The sequence below is a fragment of the Diceros bicornis genome, chromosome 32 (assembly GCF_020826845.1).
Source record: "Diceros bicornis minor isolate mBicDic1 chromosome 32, mDicBic1.mat.cur, whole genome shotgun sequence".
Lineage (NCBI taxonomy): Eukaryota > Metazoa > Chordata > Mammalia > Perissodactyla > Rhinocerotidae > Diceros > Diceros bicornis.
The window spans coordinates 31120805-31137232 of record NC_080771.1 but is presented as its reverse complement, the minus strand read 5'-3'; the positions used below and the strand labels follow the sequence as shown (position 1 = coordinate 31137232).

At 57.6% G+C, this 16428-nt stretch overlaps 1 protein-coding gene across 1 annotated transcript in view; it reads right to left on the bottom strand.

Moving 5' to 3' along the window:
* Window positions 1-4397: 4397 nt before the first annotated feature.
* The window catches only part of CMIP (c-Maf inducing protein), a 241356-nt gene continuing 229325 nt past the window's right edge, over window positions 4398-16428 (bottom strand). The window contains exons 15-21 of the mRNA XM_058528354.1: window positions 14259-14375; window positions 12454-12594; window positions 11588-11635; window positions 10428-10574; window positions 9448-9553; window positions 7624-7694; window positions 4398-4593 (exon numbers count right to left, since the gene is read on the bottom strand). Of these exons, the coding sequence (XP_058384337.1) occupies window positions 4540-4593; window positions 7624-7694; window positions 9448-9553; window positions 10428-10574; window positions 11588-11635; window positions 12454-12594; window positions 14259-14375 (684 nt within the window). The 3' untranslated portion in view covers window positions 4398-4539. The remainder of the gene's footprint in view (window positions 4594-7623; window positions 7695-9447; window positions 9554-10427; window positions 10575-11587; window positions 11636-12453; window positions 12595-14258; window positions 14376-16428) is intronic.

The following is a 16428-nucleotide window of genomic DNA, read 5'->3' as shown; positions in this document are numbered from 1 at the left end:
ATCCCAGTCTCCACTTTCACCTTCACGCGGGCTGCTCCCTGCCTGTGCCCATCCACCTCCCTCTGTGCCTGTCTGCCTTTGTGTCCAGACTTCCCCTTTTTATAAAGACACCAATCACACTGGATTAGGGCCCACCCATGTGACCTTATTTTAACTTGATTACTCTGTATAGACCCCATCTCCAAATAAGGTCACATTCTCAGGTCCTGGGGGTTAGGACTTCAACATCTCTTTTTTGAGGGACACAAGTCAACCCCAACAATAACACACGCCCCTCGCCCACCACACTCTCCATCTGCAGTTCCCAGGGCAGATCCTGCTCTGGTCTGTTGCCACATCTTTGCACATTCTCCCTTCCTCTCTGATGACTTGGCAAATGTCCTCATTCTTCAGTCGCAACAATACCACCTCTTCCAGAAAGCCTCCCTGGGTTAGCTGGGTTAGCTGTCCCCCTCTGGGCCCACCATAGCTTCCTGTTGGAGCATTTGCCATGTGATATCGGGGTTGTCTGACTCCTTGACGGCAGGCACTAGGAGAGTGGGCTCTGGACAACGAGGGCCATGCCTCTTGCTTCTTTTTGCACATTTTCTAGCACCCCCCGCAGGGCCTGCTGGAAGCAGGTGCTCGATAATGAATCATTGAATGCATGAGGGAATGAATGCAGGAACGAGGCCAGGCCCTCTCCCAAGGCTCTCTGACCCCTCTCCCTGCCAGCCTTTAGAGACACTCCCAGGAGAACCTAGCCAGCTTTAGAGCCGTCCGTCAGACACAAGCGACAGCTTGGCTAACCAGGTTCCCACACGGCACAACTCCAGGGAGTACCACGCACACTGCAGTCTAAGCAACTGGAGGACAGCTCACTCTAACGCAGGCACTGTGAGGGGGACAACAGTTCCTAAGGATCCAACAGCTGATCTACCTGCCCCTAATTGCAGGATTTGCCTGGAACTTTCCTGATTAATATCGCTCCCCAGTTCAAGGGCCTAGCGCCCCACTGGGCTTTCACTGGACCCCAATGGGGCCGCCACCATCAGCTGCTGGGGCTGTTTGTGTGCTGGGGGCAGGAAGAGGTAGGCTCCTCGCATGAAACAGGAGGCCCACTCTGGTAGGATTCTGGAAAGAATGTCAGGAAGGGCGAGCTACGGAGGGGTGGGCAGGGCTACAGGTCAGGGACTCGCCAAGGGAACTAACACCGAGGGAGCTGTGACCACCTGCAGACCTGAAGGGAGGTGGGAAGACAGGGTGTAACTCAGCTGTGCCAGGAGGGACAGTCCAGGTTAAGGGAGGTGAGGCACCCTGGAGCTGGCAGCAGGGGCAGGTCCTGCCAGGCTAAGGCTGAGGGGTAGGAGCCGTGCTACCCTGAGAGCAGGAATCACGGAGGGCGGCTGCCGGAGGAAGCTGGGCTCACAGAGGGGGCCACTACCGCCAGAAATGGGCGTGGAAGCTAGGAAACACGGGGAGGAAACACAACGCCCTGACCATTTTCTTTTCCCGCCTCCCTACAGCCGCCAGGGAGCCTGCGTTCTCCAGGCTCCATCAGGAGCCAGCGGGCAGAGCCCAGAGGATGCGGGACAGAGCAGGGAGGAGGGCTGAGGACAGGCCGGCCAGCAGGGTCCCATCCTCTGTCTCGTAGTAATGAACGCATGTGAGCCAGGCCCTCTGCCGGGTGGAAGGGACCAGAGATGGAGCAGTGCCTCACACATGCGTGTGTGCACGCACACACACACATCTATACTTGTGGCAGGGCACCGTGAAGCCAGGGCCATGTGGCCTGAGGACCGAGCTCACGGAGCCAACTGTCCTTTGGCTCATTCCACGGATTCTCCCTCCTCAGCAAGTCTCGCCTGCCACCCCGGGAGGTGCAGGGCCTTCCTTACCCTCTTCCCAGCACCTGCTAACCCATGTGGCCAGAGGTGGGCAGGTGGAGAGTCTGACACCCCATCGTGTTCTTAGCCGCCCACTTGAAGGATGTACACAGGCCTTCAGAAGTGAGGAGGACCATGGGGCAGCAGGGGGGCTGCTCCAGGTGTCCAGAGAGAGACGCGGGGCCTGGCTTGGGGTGGGGGTCGGGGAGATGCAGATGGACGGGGAGACTCAGGAACATTCTGGAGTCGCCTCGGCAGGCCGGCGATGAGCTGGACAGGGGGCAGGGTGGGGTGAGCGACGGGGCCACCTGGGCTCCACCCACTTTGGGAATCAGAATCTGCAATTTCCAGACCCCCAGGTGGAGAGAAAGCCCATTTGTCTGAGAGCTCTGGACTAGGGCTTCCCTAAGGTCGTGCTGCCCAGCAGTCTAGATCAACGGCACACTTCTCCCCTGGGGTGACTTTGTCCCCTGGGGACACTGGGCAACATCTGGAGACATTTTTGGTTGTCACAACTGGGCGGTGGGTGCTACTGGCATCTAGCGGGTCGAGGCTGGGCGCTGCTCCACACGTTGGGGTGCACAGGACGCCCCCTGCAGATGTCGGAAGATCCAGCCCCGGATCTCAACCGTGCTGGGGGGAGAAGCCCGGGCACTCAGGAGAGGGAGTCCAGGCTCTGCCGGGAGCCCCCCACTCTCGGCTGTCCCGTCCCCCCCACGAGGCCCCCGCGAAGCTACACAGAAAGGCCAGATGTCAATGAGTCACTTACAGTTTATTTTTGCCTGAAAGTATTTCACATCTCTGAACACAGCTACGTGACAGTAGTATTAACCATCAGGAAAAGCAACGGTGCGAAGGGAAAGGTGGCATGTCTTGGTTCTTCTTTTTTTTTTTTTTTTCTTTTTTAAAGTTTTTTTTTGCTTCTGCTTCTTCCTGCACCAGAGTGCTGTAAAGTAGAGGACCGGAGGGGAGAGAATAAAACTGAACAACAGAAAACGACAACGACAGAAAAAACAGAACACAAAACGGACACACTCACGCACACACGAAATAAAACCTGGCACGTAAAATGAATTAAGACTGAAACCCAATTTCTTTTTTTTTTCCTTTTTTAAAAAAATGAGGGCATAGTCGGGGGGTAATAAAGTCTACCTAGCAAAGTATAAAACGACAAAAGCATGGTTTCCATTGAATAAGATTAAATATATATAAAACAATTACATTGACTGGGGCACAGGTCTGGAGGTGCCAAGGGGAAGTATTTGTGCTAAACCAACAGAAAAGGGGGCTTGGGGGAGAGGGGACCCCAAGTAAACCATAAAGGGCATGTTCTGTACAGTGAGGGCTTGTTAAGAAAAAGCCGACTGTTTACAAAAGAAACGGAGGTTGGTTTGTCTTCGGGGCGGGTGTGGGGACAGAAGGGGCGTCTGCGCTGCAGTGGTCACATTCATGGGGGTGGGGTGGGTGGTCAGGCTGGTGGAGGCGACGTCTGTCTCTTCTCCCAAGAGACCATGCAAAGAGGCGGGCATGCATGAGGAGACCACGGGAAGCACAGGATGGCGGGGAGGCCACAGGTCGCAGAGTCTCAGTCGGGGGCAGGGACAGCAGAGGCCACCGGAGATGGGAGCTCTGCGGGGGAGGGGGGTGGGACAGCTCTTCTAGGGGGAGGGACCAGGGAGGACAGGTTAGCACCCCCCCCTCCAAATGTGTCAAAGGGGGCCGAGAAAGAGTTGGGGCCCTAGAGGAGCAAGACTACAACGTGGGGACCCCACTTCTGCTCCTGCCCCTGGCCTGACCCCCACCCCGCGAGGAGGCTGGAGACATTTGGGAATCGGAAACACAGGGCAGATGGGTGGGCAGACAGACGGACGGACGAGAGAGCATTAGCTTACAGAATCCATTACGAAAGAGCGATTAATTTTCCAAGGAGCTTCTTTTTTTTTTTGTCTATTTCCTTTAAAAAAATAACAATAATACTACCACTACCCCGACAGCTGACTGGTTTATACAGTACTACACGCCAGGGGCGGGCGGGGCGCAGGGAGGGAGGGTCAAAGACTTCATAAATAAGAGGCAGGTCCCAGACCCGCAATTTGTCAACATTTCTTAAATAGGAGCATTATTTAAATCTTATGTACAACAAGAATCACTTTGCATAGCAATGGCGAGGACACAGGACGGGTGCGATGACTGACTGGGTCTTCTTGTCCCAATGGCGGGGGCCAGTTCTAAGCCGGAGCGTCCGAGGAAGAAAGCATCCTCGTCGGCCCTCGAGGCCCATCGGGGTCTCGTGATGGTGGCATTGGAGTTGACTTTCCCCACACGGCATTAAACACAAAGGCAAAGAAAATCCACGAAGGGTCCCCCCCGCTCCCCGAGCCCCCCACCCCCACCCCCACCCCGACCCGCTGATGCTCCTCTGGTTGCTACAAAGTCCGTTTTAGATCAGGTCAAGGTTTCCAATTATGAAGCTAAAAGAATTAGGCGGGGGCTGGGCGTGTTTACGGACCCCCCTCCCCACCCCCTCCCCCCTCCGCCCTCTGCCCCCAGAAAGACTCCCCCATCTATCTCACAGCCAGGATGCTGGGGGTGGGCCCCAGGACTGGCCGCTCTACGGCTATTAGTCAAGAGTTGTGTGTTGCGGTTGCAAACTCCTCCTGCCGAGCCGGGAGCTTCACCAGGCTTCCGTGTAGCGGACGTCCACCTCCTTGAGATTGGGAAGCTTGGCCTGCAGGGGAGCAAGAAGGATCTGGTCCCTACCAGAACCTGGCAGTGCCTAGCTCCACTCCCCACCTTGTTGCTGGGGGTCTCGGAGCTCAGAGCTGGGTGACCTCAGGGAGAACCTTGGGTGGGATGTGCCGGGCCCCAAAGAAAGCAGGTGACAGCTAGAGAAAGCAGGCAGCGGCTGCTGGGGATTCCATGCCCCCACCTCAGAGGGGCTTCGCATCACTGGCTTTGTGGGTGGGAAGCCCGGGGTGTGAGCCCCAGCTCTGCCACTTGCTGGCTGTGTGACACCAGGCAGACCCCCCAGCCTCTGGGACCCTCAGTTTCCTTATCTGTGGAGGGAATCTGAGTCCAGTCCCCGGCTCCCAGGACGGTGTGAGGGATTAAATACCAAACGCATGGCAAGCCCAGAGCCCCTGCCCAGCACAAAGTTGTGTGTCTGCAGATGGGAACTCCTCTCACTTCTACTGTGGCTGACATTCTCATCACTAGCAAAAATCAGGCAGGTGAATGAAGTGGGATCACCATCAGCTGCAGGTACCTGGGGGTCGGCAGATTCTTCCCACTCAGGATTCCCCCATGGCGGATCCGTCGCTAGGCTACGCGACTCCACCTGCTACTCCTCGGAGCTGCTTCCCGCTCTCCATCCCTCCGCCCAGACGTGCTGCCTCGCTTCCTCCTTTTATAAATAGTGGGCTTTTCCTTAACAAGCCTTCACTGTACGAAGCTCCTTGCTGGTCCCCTGCCCTTATTCCTCTCTTCCCAACTTTCCTATGCACTGGCAGGTGCACACACACATACACACGTGCGCATGTGCACACATATGCACATACATGCACACACACACAATCCCTCATTGCTCCTCTCCTGTGTTCAACAATCCTCAATGGCTCCCCATTGCCCAGGTGGAGGTTACAAACGGGGCCTGCAGTCACCAGTGCAGCATTGTCAAAAAATATTTAAGCCAACCTTTCAAAATTAGGAGACTGCAACAGAAGAATCTAAATTTCCAGGTTCTCATGAAAAAAAGAAAGATCCGGCTGGACTGGGCAGTGAACTCTGTGGCCTTACCTGCCTGATGCAGAGTGGAGGCCGCCTCCCCCAAGGCAGGCAGTCTCCAGTTTGCTCCAAGTGCCCGCAACAGAGTCTGGGCATCACTGGCCACTATCATCAAGCTGGCACCACCATGAGTTTCCCGAATGTGTGAAAATAACACGTGGACTCAGAGTGACTTTTCTTCACAGCGGCTTACCACACCCCCTTTCCTGCTTGGTCTCGGGAGCGTGAGGATCTCTGCTTCCTCAGCTCTCGTATGCACAGGAATCCTTGGGGGTGGGGTTAAGACGCCCATTCGGATTCAGCAGGTCTGGGAGCCCTGAGTCTGCATTTCTGACCACCCCCACGTGAGGCTGATAAGCCGAGGTCTGAACCCCTGGGGGGGGGGGGCCCACGGCCGGCTCCAGCCTGCTCCTTCCTGCGCCCCCTCCCCTCTCCCTCTGCTTCTTGGCACCCTTTGCACAGCTCTCTCTTCAACCTGCCTGGCAAACTCACCTCCAGACCCCCTTTCGTGGAGGCTCTTCTGCCCCAGTGAACCGAGCTGGCCGTCCCCTTCCCGCTGGCCCCCGAGCCCTGGCTGCCTGGGTTAGCTGTGCCTGTTTGTTTGAGCTTCCTCTAGGGCCAGGGGGAGCCAGCCGCACCTCGGCGTCCCCGTGCCCAGCACAGGCCAGGCACACAGTAGGTGCTCCAAAAGCATCTGGAGGCTTGGCCAGTGAGCAAGCCCGGGCTGCAGCTCTGGCTGAGCTGGAGGCAGGAGCTGAGAGGGGAGACCCTGCTGCAGGTGGGCCCTGGCCAAGGCTGCTGCAGGATTCCCTCAAGGGGCTTCCAGGGTGCCCAGGTGCCAGTGCGTGGGCACCATCTGGCTCTCTGTGGCCCCACCCAGTCCTTCTGAGGCAGCTGGTGCGGGTCCAGGATGACAGGGTGGCAGGAGGCTGCTGAAGGCCCAGCCCCACCACCCCTCAAGACATGCTTTTTTTTACAAACAAAATGTGCCCCGCCTTCCACCACTCAGATCTTCTCTTTTCCCAGTTTTATCCTGCTACCCTAGCCGGGGCTGCCGGTTCAGTCTCTGACCTGGGTGACTCCACCAGCCCTGTGAATGTTCTCCCTGCTTCTACTCTTGCTTGAACTTCCCCTCAAAAAATTTGTTTTCTGAGGGCCGGCCCAGCAGCATAGCAGTTAAGCTCACGCACTCCACTTTGGCGGCCCAGGGTTCGCCAGTTTGGATCCCGGGCATGCACCTACTCACCACTCATCAAGCCATGCTGAGACGGCGTCCCACACAGAAGAACTAGAAGGACCTACAACTACGATATACAACTATGTACCAGGGCTTTGGGGAGAAAAAAGAAAAAGAGGAAGATTGGCAACAGATGTTAGCTCAGGGCCAATCTTCCTCAAAAAAACAAAAAACTTAAAAAAAAAAATTTATTTTCCACATAACAGCCAGAACAAACTTTTAAAAGCATAACTCACCACCTTGCTTAGAGCCTCTGACAGCTTTCTTTCTACTGAACTTGGATGAAATTCAGAGTCCTTCCATGACCTAGGAGGGCTTCTTCAGTCTGGCCCCAGTCAATTCTCTCTCTCACCTTCCAGTTATATTTGCTACAAAGTCAGTTTGTGCCAACTCTTTCTGCCTCAGGACCATTGCACTTGCTCTTCCTCTCGCCTGTTGCATCTTTGGCTGCTTATCTTTTGGGTCTCAGCTTATGAAGCTTCTACTTCAAAGGGACCGCCCCAATCATCCCATGCCAGACAGGCCTTCCCTGTTTCCAATCTACCTATTCTCTGCTGGCTTCCTCTTGATCACTCCTTTCTACCTGCCACTATTTTATTCCTTAGCTCATCTGCTGGGACAACAGCCTTTCCTGCTGGAGAATAAGCTCCACGAGGGCGAAGCGTCAGTATCTAGATGTTGGCTGCAGGGAGGAGGGAGGGAGGGAGGGAGGAAGGGAGGAAGGAAAGAATGAATTACCTTCAGATCTTCGTAGGTGTCAGCCGAGAGCTTGGTGCTGTTCATGTTTAAACTGCAGAGACTCTTCATGGCTGTACAAGAACGGACAGACAGACAGTCATTAGGTCAGTGAAACCCCACAAGGGGCAGCTGTAGGGATGGGACGGTCAAGCTGGGGCACTGACTGTAGTCGCCAAGGCCCCTGTTTAAACAGGAGAGGGGTGGGGGAGGTGGAATTTCAGAGGCACAGCCAGGGGTCCACTAGGAACAGGAAGTCTATTTCAGGTATGTGCTGGTCTAAATTGGGCCTACATTCTCTCCCTGCCCTCTGAGCCTCCCTCCCTTTTGGTCCCTCTGTTGTGTCTCTCCACTGCCTGTACCCCAAAGGTCCCCAGAGCTTGAGAGCCACACCCCAGACCAGCCCCAATAGGCCAGGCCTGGCCCTTCCCCCAAGGGCACCCTGGAAGCTCTCCTGGTAGGAGCTGACTCAGGCCCTGGATTCCCGAAAGCAGGCCTCAAACTTTGGTTTGTGTCAAGAGTCACAGGGGAGCCTGTTAAAGACGTGATGTCCTGGCCCACTCCTGAAGATGCTGGGCGAGGGGCTGGAGCAGGGCTCAGGAATCTGCATGGTTATCCAGGGCCCCCATCCCGCTGTGTGACTCTACTGACAGTGGCCAAGGAGCACATTTGCAGAGAAGTGGCTCCAAACCTCACCCTCTGCCCTCCTTAACCCTGTCACCTGCCCCCACCCCCTCCCAAGCCATCCAGAATCTGCCGATGACCTGGCAGGGGTCATGGCCACTGCCCAGCATGTCTTCCCCTGGCTAACTCCTACTTGTCTTGCACACTCAGCCCAGTCACCCTCCTGGGGAGCCTTCCTTGATTCCTCCCAGTGGAGGAAGCGGGCCTGTTGTCTAAACCAATGGGTCTAAAAGCAGGAAATGCAGATTCCCAGGCTCAACACCACCTAAAATTCCAGTTCAGTAGATCAAGGTTGGAGTCCAGGAATCGGCATTTCAAGGCTCCTGGAGTATTCCGTGGCTCCTTCTATCAGGGCTGTGCTTCTCAAACTTGAACGTGCTTCGACTCCCCAAGCGTCTTGTTAAAATGCACTTTCTGAGTCAGCGGGTCTGCAGCAGGGCCTGAGCACCTGCATTTCTTTTTCTTTTTTTTTTTTGTGAGGAAGATCAGCCCTGAGCTAACATCCGTGCTAATCCTCCTCTTTTTGCTGAGGAAGACCGGCTCTGAGCTAACATCTATTGCCAATCCTCCTCCTTTTTTTTTCTCCCCCAAAGCCCCAGTAGATAGTTGTACGCCATAGTTGCACGTCCTTCTAGTTGCTGTATGTGGGACGAGGCCTCAGCATGGCCGGACAAGCGGTGCATCAGTGCGCGCCTGGGATCCGAACCCGGGCCGCCAGTAGCAGAGCGCGCGCACTTAACCGCTAAGCCACGGGGCCGGCCCTGCACCTGCATTTCTAATGAGTTCCCCGTGCCGGCTGCGGCTGCTGGTCGGGGAGCATGGCAGCAACGCCCCGGAGCACTTCCCTGAACTTGGTCTCTCAGGGCTGATGGTGCCAGGAGGTATGGGCGGGGCCTTACTCATCTTCTTCCTTGTCCCCTGGACTATGAGCCCATGAGGGCGGGGAGACTTCCTCCTGGTTCGTTTCTGACACCTAGAACGGGGCCTGGCACACAGGTGCTCAACGAACTTGTTCAATGAATAGATGACTACACCGCAGCATAGTGCAGTACACGGTGCCAAGTCGGTGCTCAGGCAAAGTCTGCTGAGTGAGTGAGTGCGTGAGGCGGCCCTCCTGCGCCCCGGCGGCCCCTGGATACTCACAGCTGAGGGCGAGCAGGCCGGCGTCGGTGACGGGCGTCTCGCACAGGTTCAGCACCTGGAGCATGGTGAGGTGTTCCGACAGGAGCCGCAGGCCGGCGTCTCCAAACTGCGGGCACAGGACGGCTCAGCCCCAGAGACCGGCTCTGGCCTCCCCCAGGCCCCCCGAGAAATGACCCGAGGCTGGGGCAGCGGTGGAGGAAGGGGACGGGGACAGAGCCCGGCTCTGAGGCCCACGGCCCCCGACGCCTCAGGGTCCGGGCTGCTCTAGCTTCTCTCCAAAGACTCAAAGGCCTCTCCTGACTGGGCTGGAATCCGGCGTCTGCCGGTGGGGTGGGGGCCAGCCCAGGGCCCTCCCCGGAGTCGGTTCTGCCGTCTGTCAAGGAGGGCTCTGAACGCAGTGACTCCCGGCTGCGAGGGCGAGCTGAAGGGCCTGTCCCCTGGGTGGGACAGTGGGACGGGGAGGGGGAGCCCGGAAGGCAGACTGCTGGGAACGCCCACGTTTCTCTGCTGTAACATGAGGGCGACGGCGGGGCCTACACTTCACAGGTGTGGAGCAGAGACCACACGCACTGACCCCCTCAGAGCACTTGACAGCTCGATGGACACCAAGCACGGGCAGCAAGCACCGGGGTACTGCGGTCGTTATGACAACCAAGAGACCCACAAGCCGCCCGCCCGCTCCCCAGGCAGATGTGTGAGACCCTGCGTCTCAGCTCTGCGTCTCGGTGCCTGAGTCAGCCGGGCGCGTCCCTGCCCTGGGCCTCGGCAGCTCCAGCTGTGAAATGGGCCACTGGGCTTTGTGAGGCCCTAAACCTCCTCTGGCCTGGGGGAACTGGGCGCTGAGCTGGGGACGGGTGTGGAGTCAAGTGACCAGGCCCACGGGCTCTGGGCACAAAGGCCAGCCATGGAGGAGGGTACAGGGTGGATATGAGGCAGGGGTGCAGGGGGCAGCGGCGGGGAGGAGGGCAGGCAGTCTGGACCTGAGTGGACCACAGGTTCAGCTGCTTGAGAGAAGGCAGTTTGATGAGGTGCTCGGCACAGGCACTGGTTACGTTGGTGAAGGCCAGACTGAGGTTCTCCAGGTTTCCGAAGGAGCCAGAGCTCAGCAGACGAGCCAAGTCTGCGTCCTGCAAACAGACGGACGGGTGGGGTCTGGGGGAGGCCAGGGGCTGCTGGGGGTTTCCCGAGACCCTGAGCCTTCCCACTCCCTCTCCCCATCACCTTTCCCTTGCCCCACAGAGAGCTGTCGCTGGGGGTGGCAAATCCCCAGGAGCTGAGGTGATGCCATGGCCCCGTGAGTTGGGCCAAGGTGGGTGTCAGGGAGGGAGGGGCTGCCTCCATGTCCCTGTGGGTGGCAGCCATTGGCAGAGGAGAAAGCCTTCAGTGCCGTGACTCACACCCTGAGTCACCCACTGGAGCGTTCCAAGGCCATGTCCCTCCCACAGGCGTGTGTGTATCTCCCGGGCAGGAGCTTGTGCCCATTTCCCACATATGAACACTGAGGCCCCTCAGTTCTACGGCCTGTGGAATACCTGAGCACTAGACTGTGAGATCCTTGAATGTAATATCCATTCTCCCTTCCATCTTAGTGATAGAATCCTTGAGTTTTAGCTGCCACCTGGCTGCCCTGAATTAAGGCTAATTTCCCAGCTAGGTGTGGGCATGTGCTAAATCTGGACAATGGGATAAAAGTAGATGTGTCAAGCAGAACTTCCATGAAGGTCCTTAAATGGAGGGGCATTTTTGTCTTTGCCTCTTCCTCCTTCCTGCTGGCTGGAATGGAGACAAGATGGCTGGAGCTTGAGCAGCCTTTTTTGGACCATGAGTTGGAAGCCATGTGCTAAGGATAGTGGGGCAGTAGGACAAAAGGAACTAATAGCACAATGCTCAATGGATATTAGCTATTATTACCATCCTTATTAATAACTGGTAACATATTAATATCAACAATAATATTTTTCATGTTTGGTTTCCTGCAACCTGGTTCCTTCCTGGAAAAGCCGTCCCGTCAAGTACTACAGGGTCCTTGTTCGCCTCCCCCCATCACCTCCAACAGACATGGTCTGCTGTTCCCCAGCAGGGAGGATCAACCCACCTTCTTCCCCTCACCCGGCCCTGCAGGAGAATGCAAACAACTCACTGTGGACTTGGAGGGCAGTGTGAGCCTGGTGGGTCCGCCTTTCCTTTGCTGCAACAGAAACCAGGCTGATTAGGGCCCATTCTTTTCCCTGAGCTTCCTCCCTGCACCCCCACCTCTATGAACACCACTCCTGGCACCATTTTTATTTCTTGGTGGTAGAAAGCAATGCGGTAGTTTTGGTCTCAGGGGCAGACCCCCAGACAAGGTTTCAGCGCAGGTGGTTTATTTGAGAGGTATCACAAGACTCAGGGCAGCGGAAGGGGGAAGCGAGACCACAAAGGCCCCTGATGGAAGGAGGGGCGTGTTCAGTCCAGCCACCACTGGGGGCCTCTGGGAACAGTGGTGGCCTCTGGGAAACAGTGGAGTCACATCTCACCTCTCCAGGGGTGAGGGGCTGGAGTGTTTCTACACCCTCTCCCATTAGTCATTGGTTGAGGGCTGCTCCAGGAGACGGGGGGCGTGAATTCCCGCCACTTCCATCCTGCTGTGCGTGCAGGTGGACAGAGAGGCCCTGTGGCTAAGAGGTGCAGGTGCAGGCCTCTGGCGGTCAAGCCCCCAGGCACTGAGATGGGAGGTGGGGATGTGGGCAGGGGGGGTGGGCACAGACAGCTCTGGGGGGAGAGAAGACGCAGTCCTGGCCGGGCGCTGTTTAAGCTGTGAGACTTCGGGCCACTGACTTGACCTCTGTGTCTCCTTGATCACCTGGAAAGTGGCAGGTGCTAACCCCGACCTCTTTGGTCTGGAGGAGGATTCAATGAGCTAGAGGCCCACGCAGGTGCAAGTAACGGTGCCTGGGCTCTGCCCACTGCACCGCAGTCACTCTTTCAGCGGCCTGGCACGGAGCCCGGGGCTGGGCGTGGACTCACCAGCTCCTTCAGCTCCCGCTGCCGGTCGCACAGCTGCTCGTACATGCGCTTCCCCACGCCCGTGCTCTCCAGGGTCGAGATGATCTGCAGCTGGGTGTCGTTGTTGTCGATGATGTTGTATTCCAGCATCAGGCACAGGATCTGCCCGGGAGCCGGGGTGCGTTACTGCCGGCCGTGACTCCGGGTGGGGCTGCCCCTTGAAGGCGTGGAGGGCCAGACGGCCCGTCCAACAGCCCCGCTCCCCCAGGAAGGGGGTGTGTAGATCAGCTCACACACCCCGGGCGCCCCAGGGGTCTCATTTGGAAAATCAGCAACCTGCTCTCCCCTCCACGTTTCTGGCTGTGTGACATCAGACACATCACCTCCCTCCGCTGCCCATTCGTGCGATGGGTGTGTCAGTGTGCACCCGGCCGGGCGCACAGTGGGCTCCTGGTAAATGCACATCGAAAGGAGGCCCGCCAGGCCCGCGAGGGTGGGTAGAGCCCGAAGACACGACGTCTTTCTACCCCTAGTGCTTCCCCTGGTGCCTCGCACACAGCCAGTGCTCGAGACGCGCGCACGGGACTGGACTGCAGCCCCTGGGACACCTGCAGTGCTGCCTCCCGGAGGGCCTCTGGCAGCGGCGTGCACCTGCCTTCCCAGCCCCTCCTGCCCGGAGCCACATGCTGCCGGCCCTGCCTCTGAGACCCCCTCTCCCATGACCTCTCACTCGCCAAGGAGAGCCCACCGGCCCAGGCCCTCACACCACCACTCGCCTGCTTCCGGTCCCCCCACGTCCCCTGCACAGGGCAGTCAGCACCGCCAACTTCAAGCTCCTCAGCAGGCCCCTCAGGGACCCAGCAGGCTCTTCGTGCACATCCAGCTGCATCGCCCCCTCGACTCACTAAGTTCTAGCCACCCTGGCCTCCTCCCTGCTCTCCCACCAAGCCTCTTCCTGCCGCAGGGCCTTGGCACATGCTGTCCCCACAGCCCAGAATGCTCTGCTCCTGCCTTCTTGCTAACTCCTCCTCAGTCCTCAAATCTCCCCATAACTCTCACTCGCACAAGAAGCTCTGGTGGTAGATTCTTTGACACTCTTCTTGCTGAGAGATGAAGGCTGATTCCCGTCCCCCTGACTGTGGGCCGGCCTTGGTGACTCACTTCCAATGGGCAGAGGTAGCAGAAGTGCTGCTGCCTGACTTCTAGGGTTAAATTAGGAAAAGCGACATGGCTGTTGCCTGGTCTCTCTTTGGACAGTGGCTCTGAGAGCCCCAGGCTTCTGGGGACTTTGCGGGCAGACAGAGAGCAGGTGAGAGGTGAAGTCAGGGGCTGGGGCCGAGTGTGTGCTCCTTGCTGAGTGGGAGCACTGCGACCCCGAGGCTGCGCGCAGAGAGGCCTGCAGCCCCAGATGCTCTAGCCTCTGCCGGCCAGGGCCTCTCACCAGGGCCGGGCATGCGGTGAAGAAACCTCAAGATGACCTGGCCAGCCCCGATCTGACTTCGACCACGAGACACCCAGAGTGAGAACTGGTCCACTGAGCCCAGGCACCCCAAGATCCACGAGCAAAACAAATGAGGACTGTTGCTTTCAGCCCCCGTCTGGGGTGGTCTGTCACATAGCGTAGACGAGCAGAACAGAAACCTCCCTGATCCCGCTGACCAACAGAGCCCGCAAGGGAAACGTCTGTCTGATGGGGCCCTCGCTCCCCATAAACTCAGGGGGTGGGCCTGCACCCGCCTCCGTGTCCCCAGGTCCCGTGGCAGCTCCGGGCTCTCAGAAGGTGCTCTGTCGACACGAAGGAAGCCCCGGGGTAGCCAGCTCCTTACCTCCACCATGGTCTGGTTCCCCCGCAGCGCCAGGAGCATGCAGGGGCCCAGCTTGTTTTCCGCCAGTGACAGCAGGAACTTTTTGGTCTTGTAACAGGAGCCCATGAGGATGTGCACCTGTAAGGGGAGGCGGACCAGGTGAAGGGCAGCGACCGCGGGGCACCGTGGCCCTTGGCGCCTGCTCCGGCATGCCGGAAGGATCACAAAACCAGAGACATGTACCAGACCCCCCCATGCCCTATGTGGACACCAGATCTGAAATGATCACCAGACCCTCCCGGGGATTCAAAAGACCCCTTCCTGACATGTGCTCCAACACGGACGAACCTCGAGGACGTTGTGCTAAATGAAGTGAGCCCGTCAAAAAAAGACAAATCCTGTAGAATTCCACTCACGGGAGGGACCTAGAGCAGTCAGATTCACGGAGACGGAAAGCAGAATGGTGGGTGCCGGGGGCTGGGGGAGCGGGAGTGGGGAGTTTGGTAATAGATACGGAGGGGTTTCCATTTGGGAAGATGAAAGAGTTCTGTGGATGGATGGTGGCCACGGCTGCACAACGTGAATGTACGTAATGCCACAGAACTGTGTACTCTTTTTTTTGTGAGGAAGATCAGCCCTGAGCTAAAATCCATTGCCAATCCTTTTTGCTGGGGAAGAGTGGCCCTGGGCTAACATCCGTGCCCATCTTCCTCCACCTTATATGGGACGCCGCCACAGCATGGCTTGACAAGCGGTACGTTGGTGTGTGCTCGGGATCTGAACCTGCGAACCCCGGGCCGCCGAAGCAGAGCACGTGCACTTAACCGCTATGCCACCTGGCTGGCCCCCAGAACTGTGCACTTAAAAACGGTTAAGATGGTAAAATTTATGTTATGTACATTTATCCCCCCACACAAAGCCCTGTCCCTTGCTCCCCTCAGGACTCTGCTGACATTCGCCCCTGGATTCTCAGCCCTGTTGAACCTGGTGGACATTTCTGGGCAGCCTTTGCTCGGGGGTGCACAGGCCCAGCCTCACACTTGGGACAGGGAACATTGTGGAGTCCTGCCTCCCCTTCCCAAGCCCTCTGTGAACTCCGGAGGCATTTTGAGTGATCGTCTGCCCCAGAAATCCAAGAATTGGCAAATTCTGCTCCATCTCGGGTTACGTGTGGGCACCCATTAAGAAAACCACATTTCTTTCTCACCTATCTGGAGGTCGGGCCCAAGGGCAGGACTGGGGGCCTCTACACCTCGTTTGTTCTCCCCCGACTCCATGCAATAGCAAATGCCCTCCCGTGGTGGGAAACGGCAGCCTACTCAAGGGGACCTTTTCCGTGCCATGTGTCTCCATGGAAACGATGTATTGCCATCCCAGGGGCTGCCTGCTCCGTCCCCGTGTATGTTTTTTTCTGCTCCATCATTAACAACTCGGGCACATAAATGCAATCTCTCAGGCTGGGAAGCTGTCAGCTCCTTGAGTTCCCTCACACTCAGTCCCCACAGCAAGGGGTGGGGGGCCACCAGGCGTTGTCATGGCGAAGCCATGACATCAGAGGAGCCTCCGTGAGGATGAAAGAGAGGGGGCGCAGGCAGGCAGGGCCAGCACTTCCAGAACACACAGGGCACTCAAAAGGGACTCGGCAGGCAGCAGGCGAGGAGTGGAGGGTGCGTACATAGGAAAAGCACCTAAAAACAAGCCCCTTTCAAGAATAGTTCTAGAGGCGGCGCCTGGAGCTGTCGTCACTGTACAAACCCTGCTGCCAAGTTCACTACGGGGGGCTGTCTGAGCCGCTCACCCTCTGAACCGGCTGCCCAGAGATGAGGACAACCGTAGCCGTCACTTCCTGACTGCGCGCTAGGCCCTGGCCGGGCGCCTGGCATCCATTATCCCAGGCAATCGCCATGGTAACCCTGAGAAGCCAATTCCATGCTTCCTGTTTCACAGCCGATGAAACGGAAGCCCAGAGAGGCAAGTTACTGGCCTGAGGTCACGAAGCTAGCGCGGAGCAGAGCTGCGATCTGAACCAGGTCTGGCCCAGGCTCTCTCATGCTTGGGAACACTCCTGATGGCAGAACCGAGTTGGTGTTGGCAGCAAGTGGGCAGCTGAGGTCGCTGGCCACCTGGGGAGCATCTCCCCTCCAGGGGAGGGGAGTCTGTGCCTCCTTTCAGGAGACGGACACTCTGACGC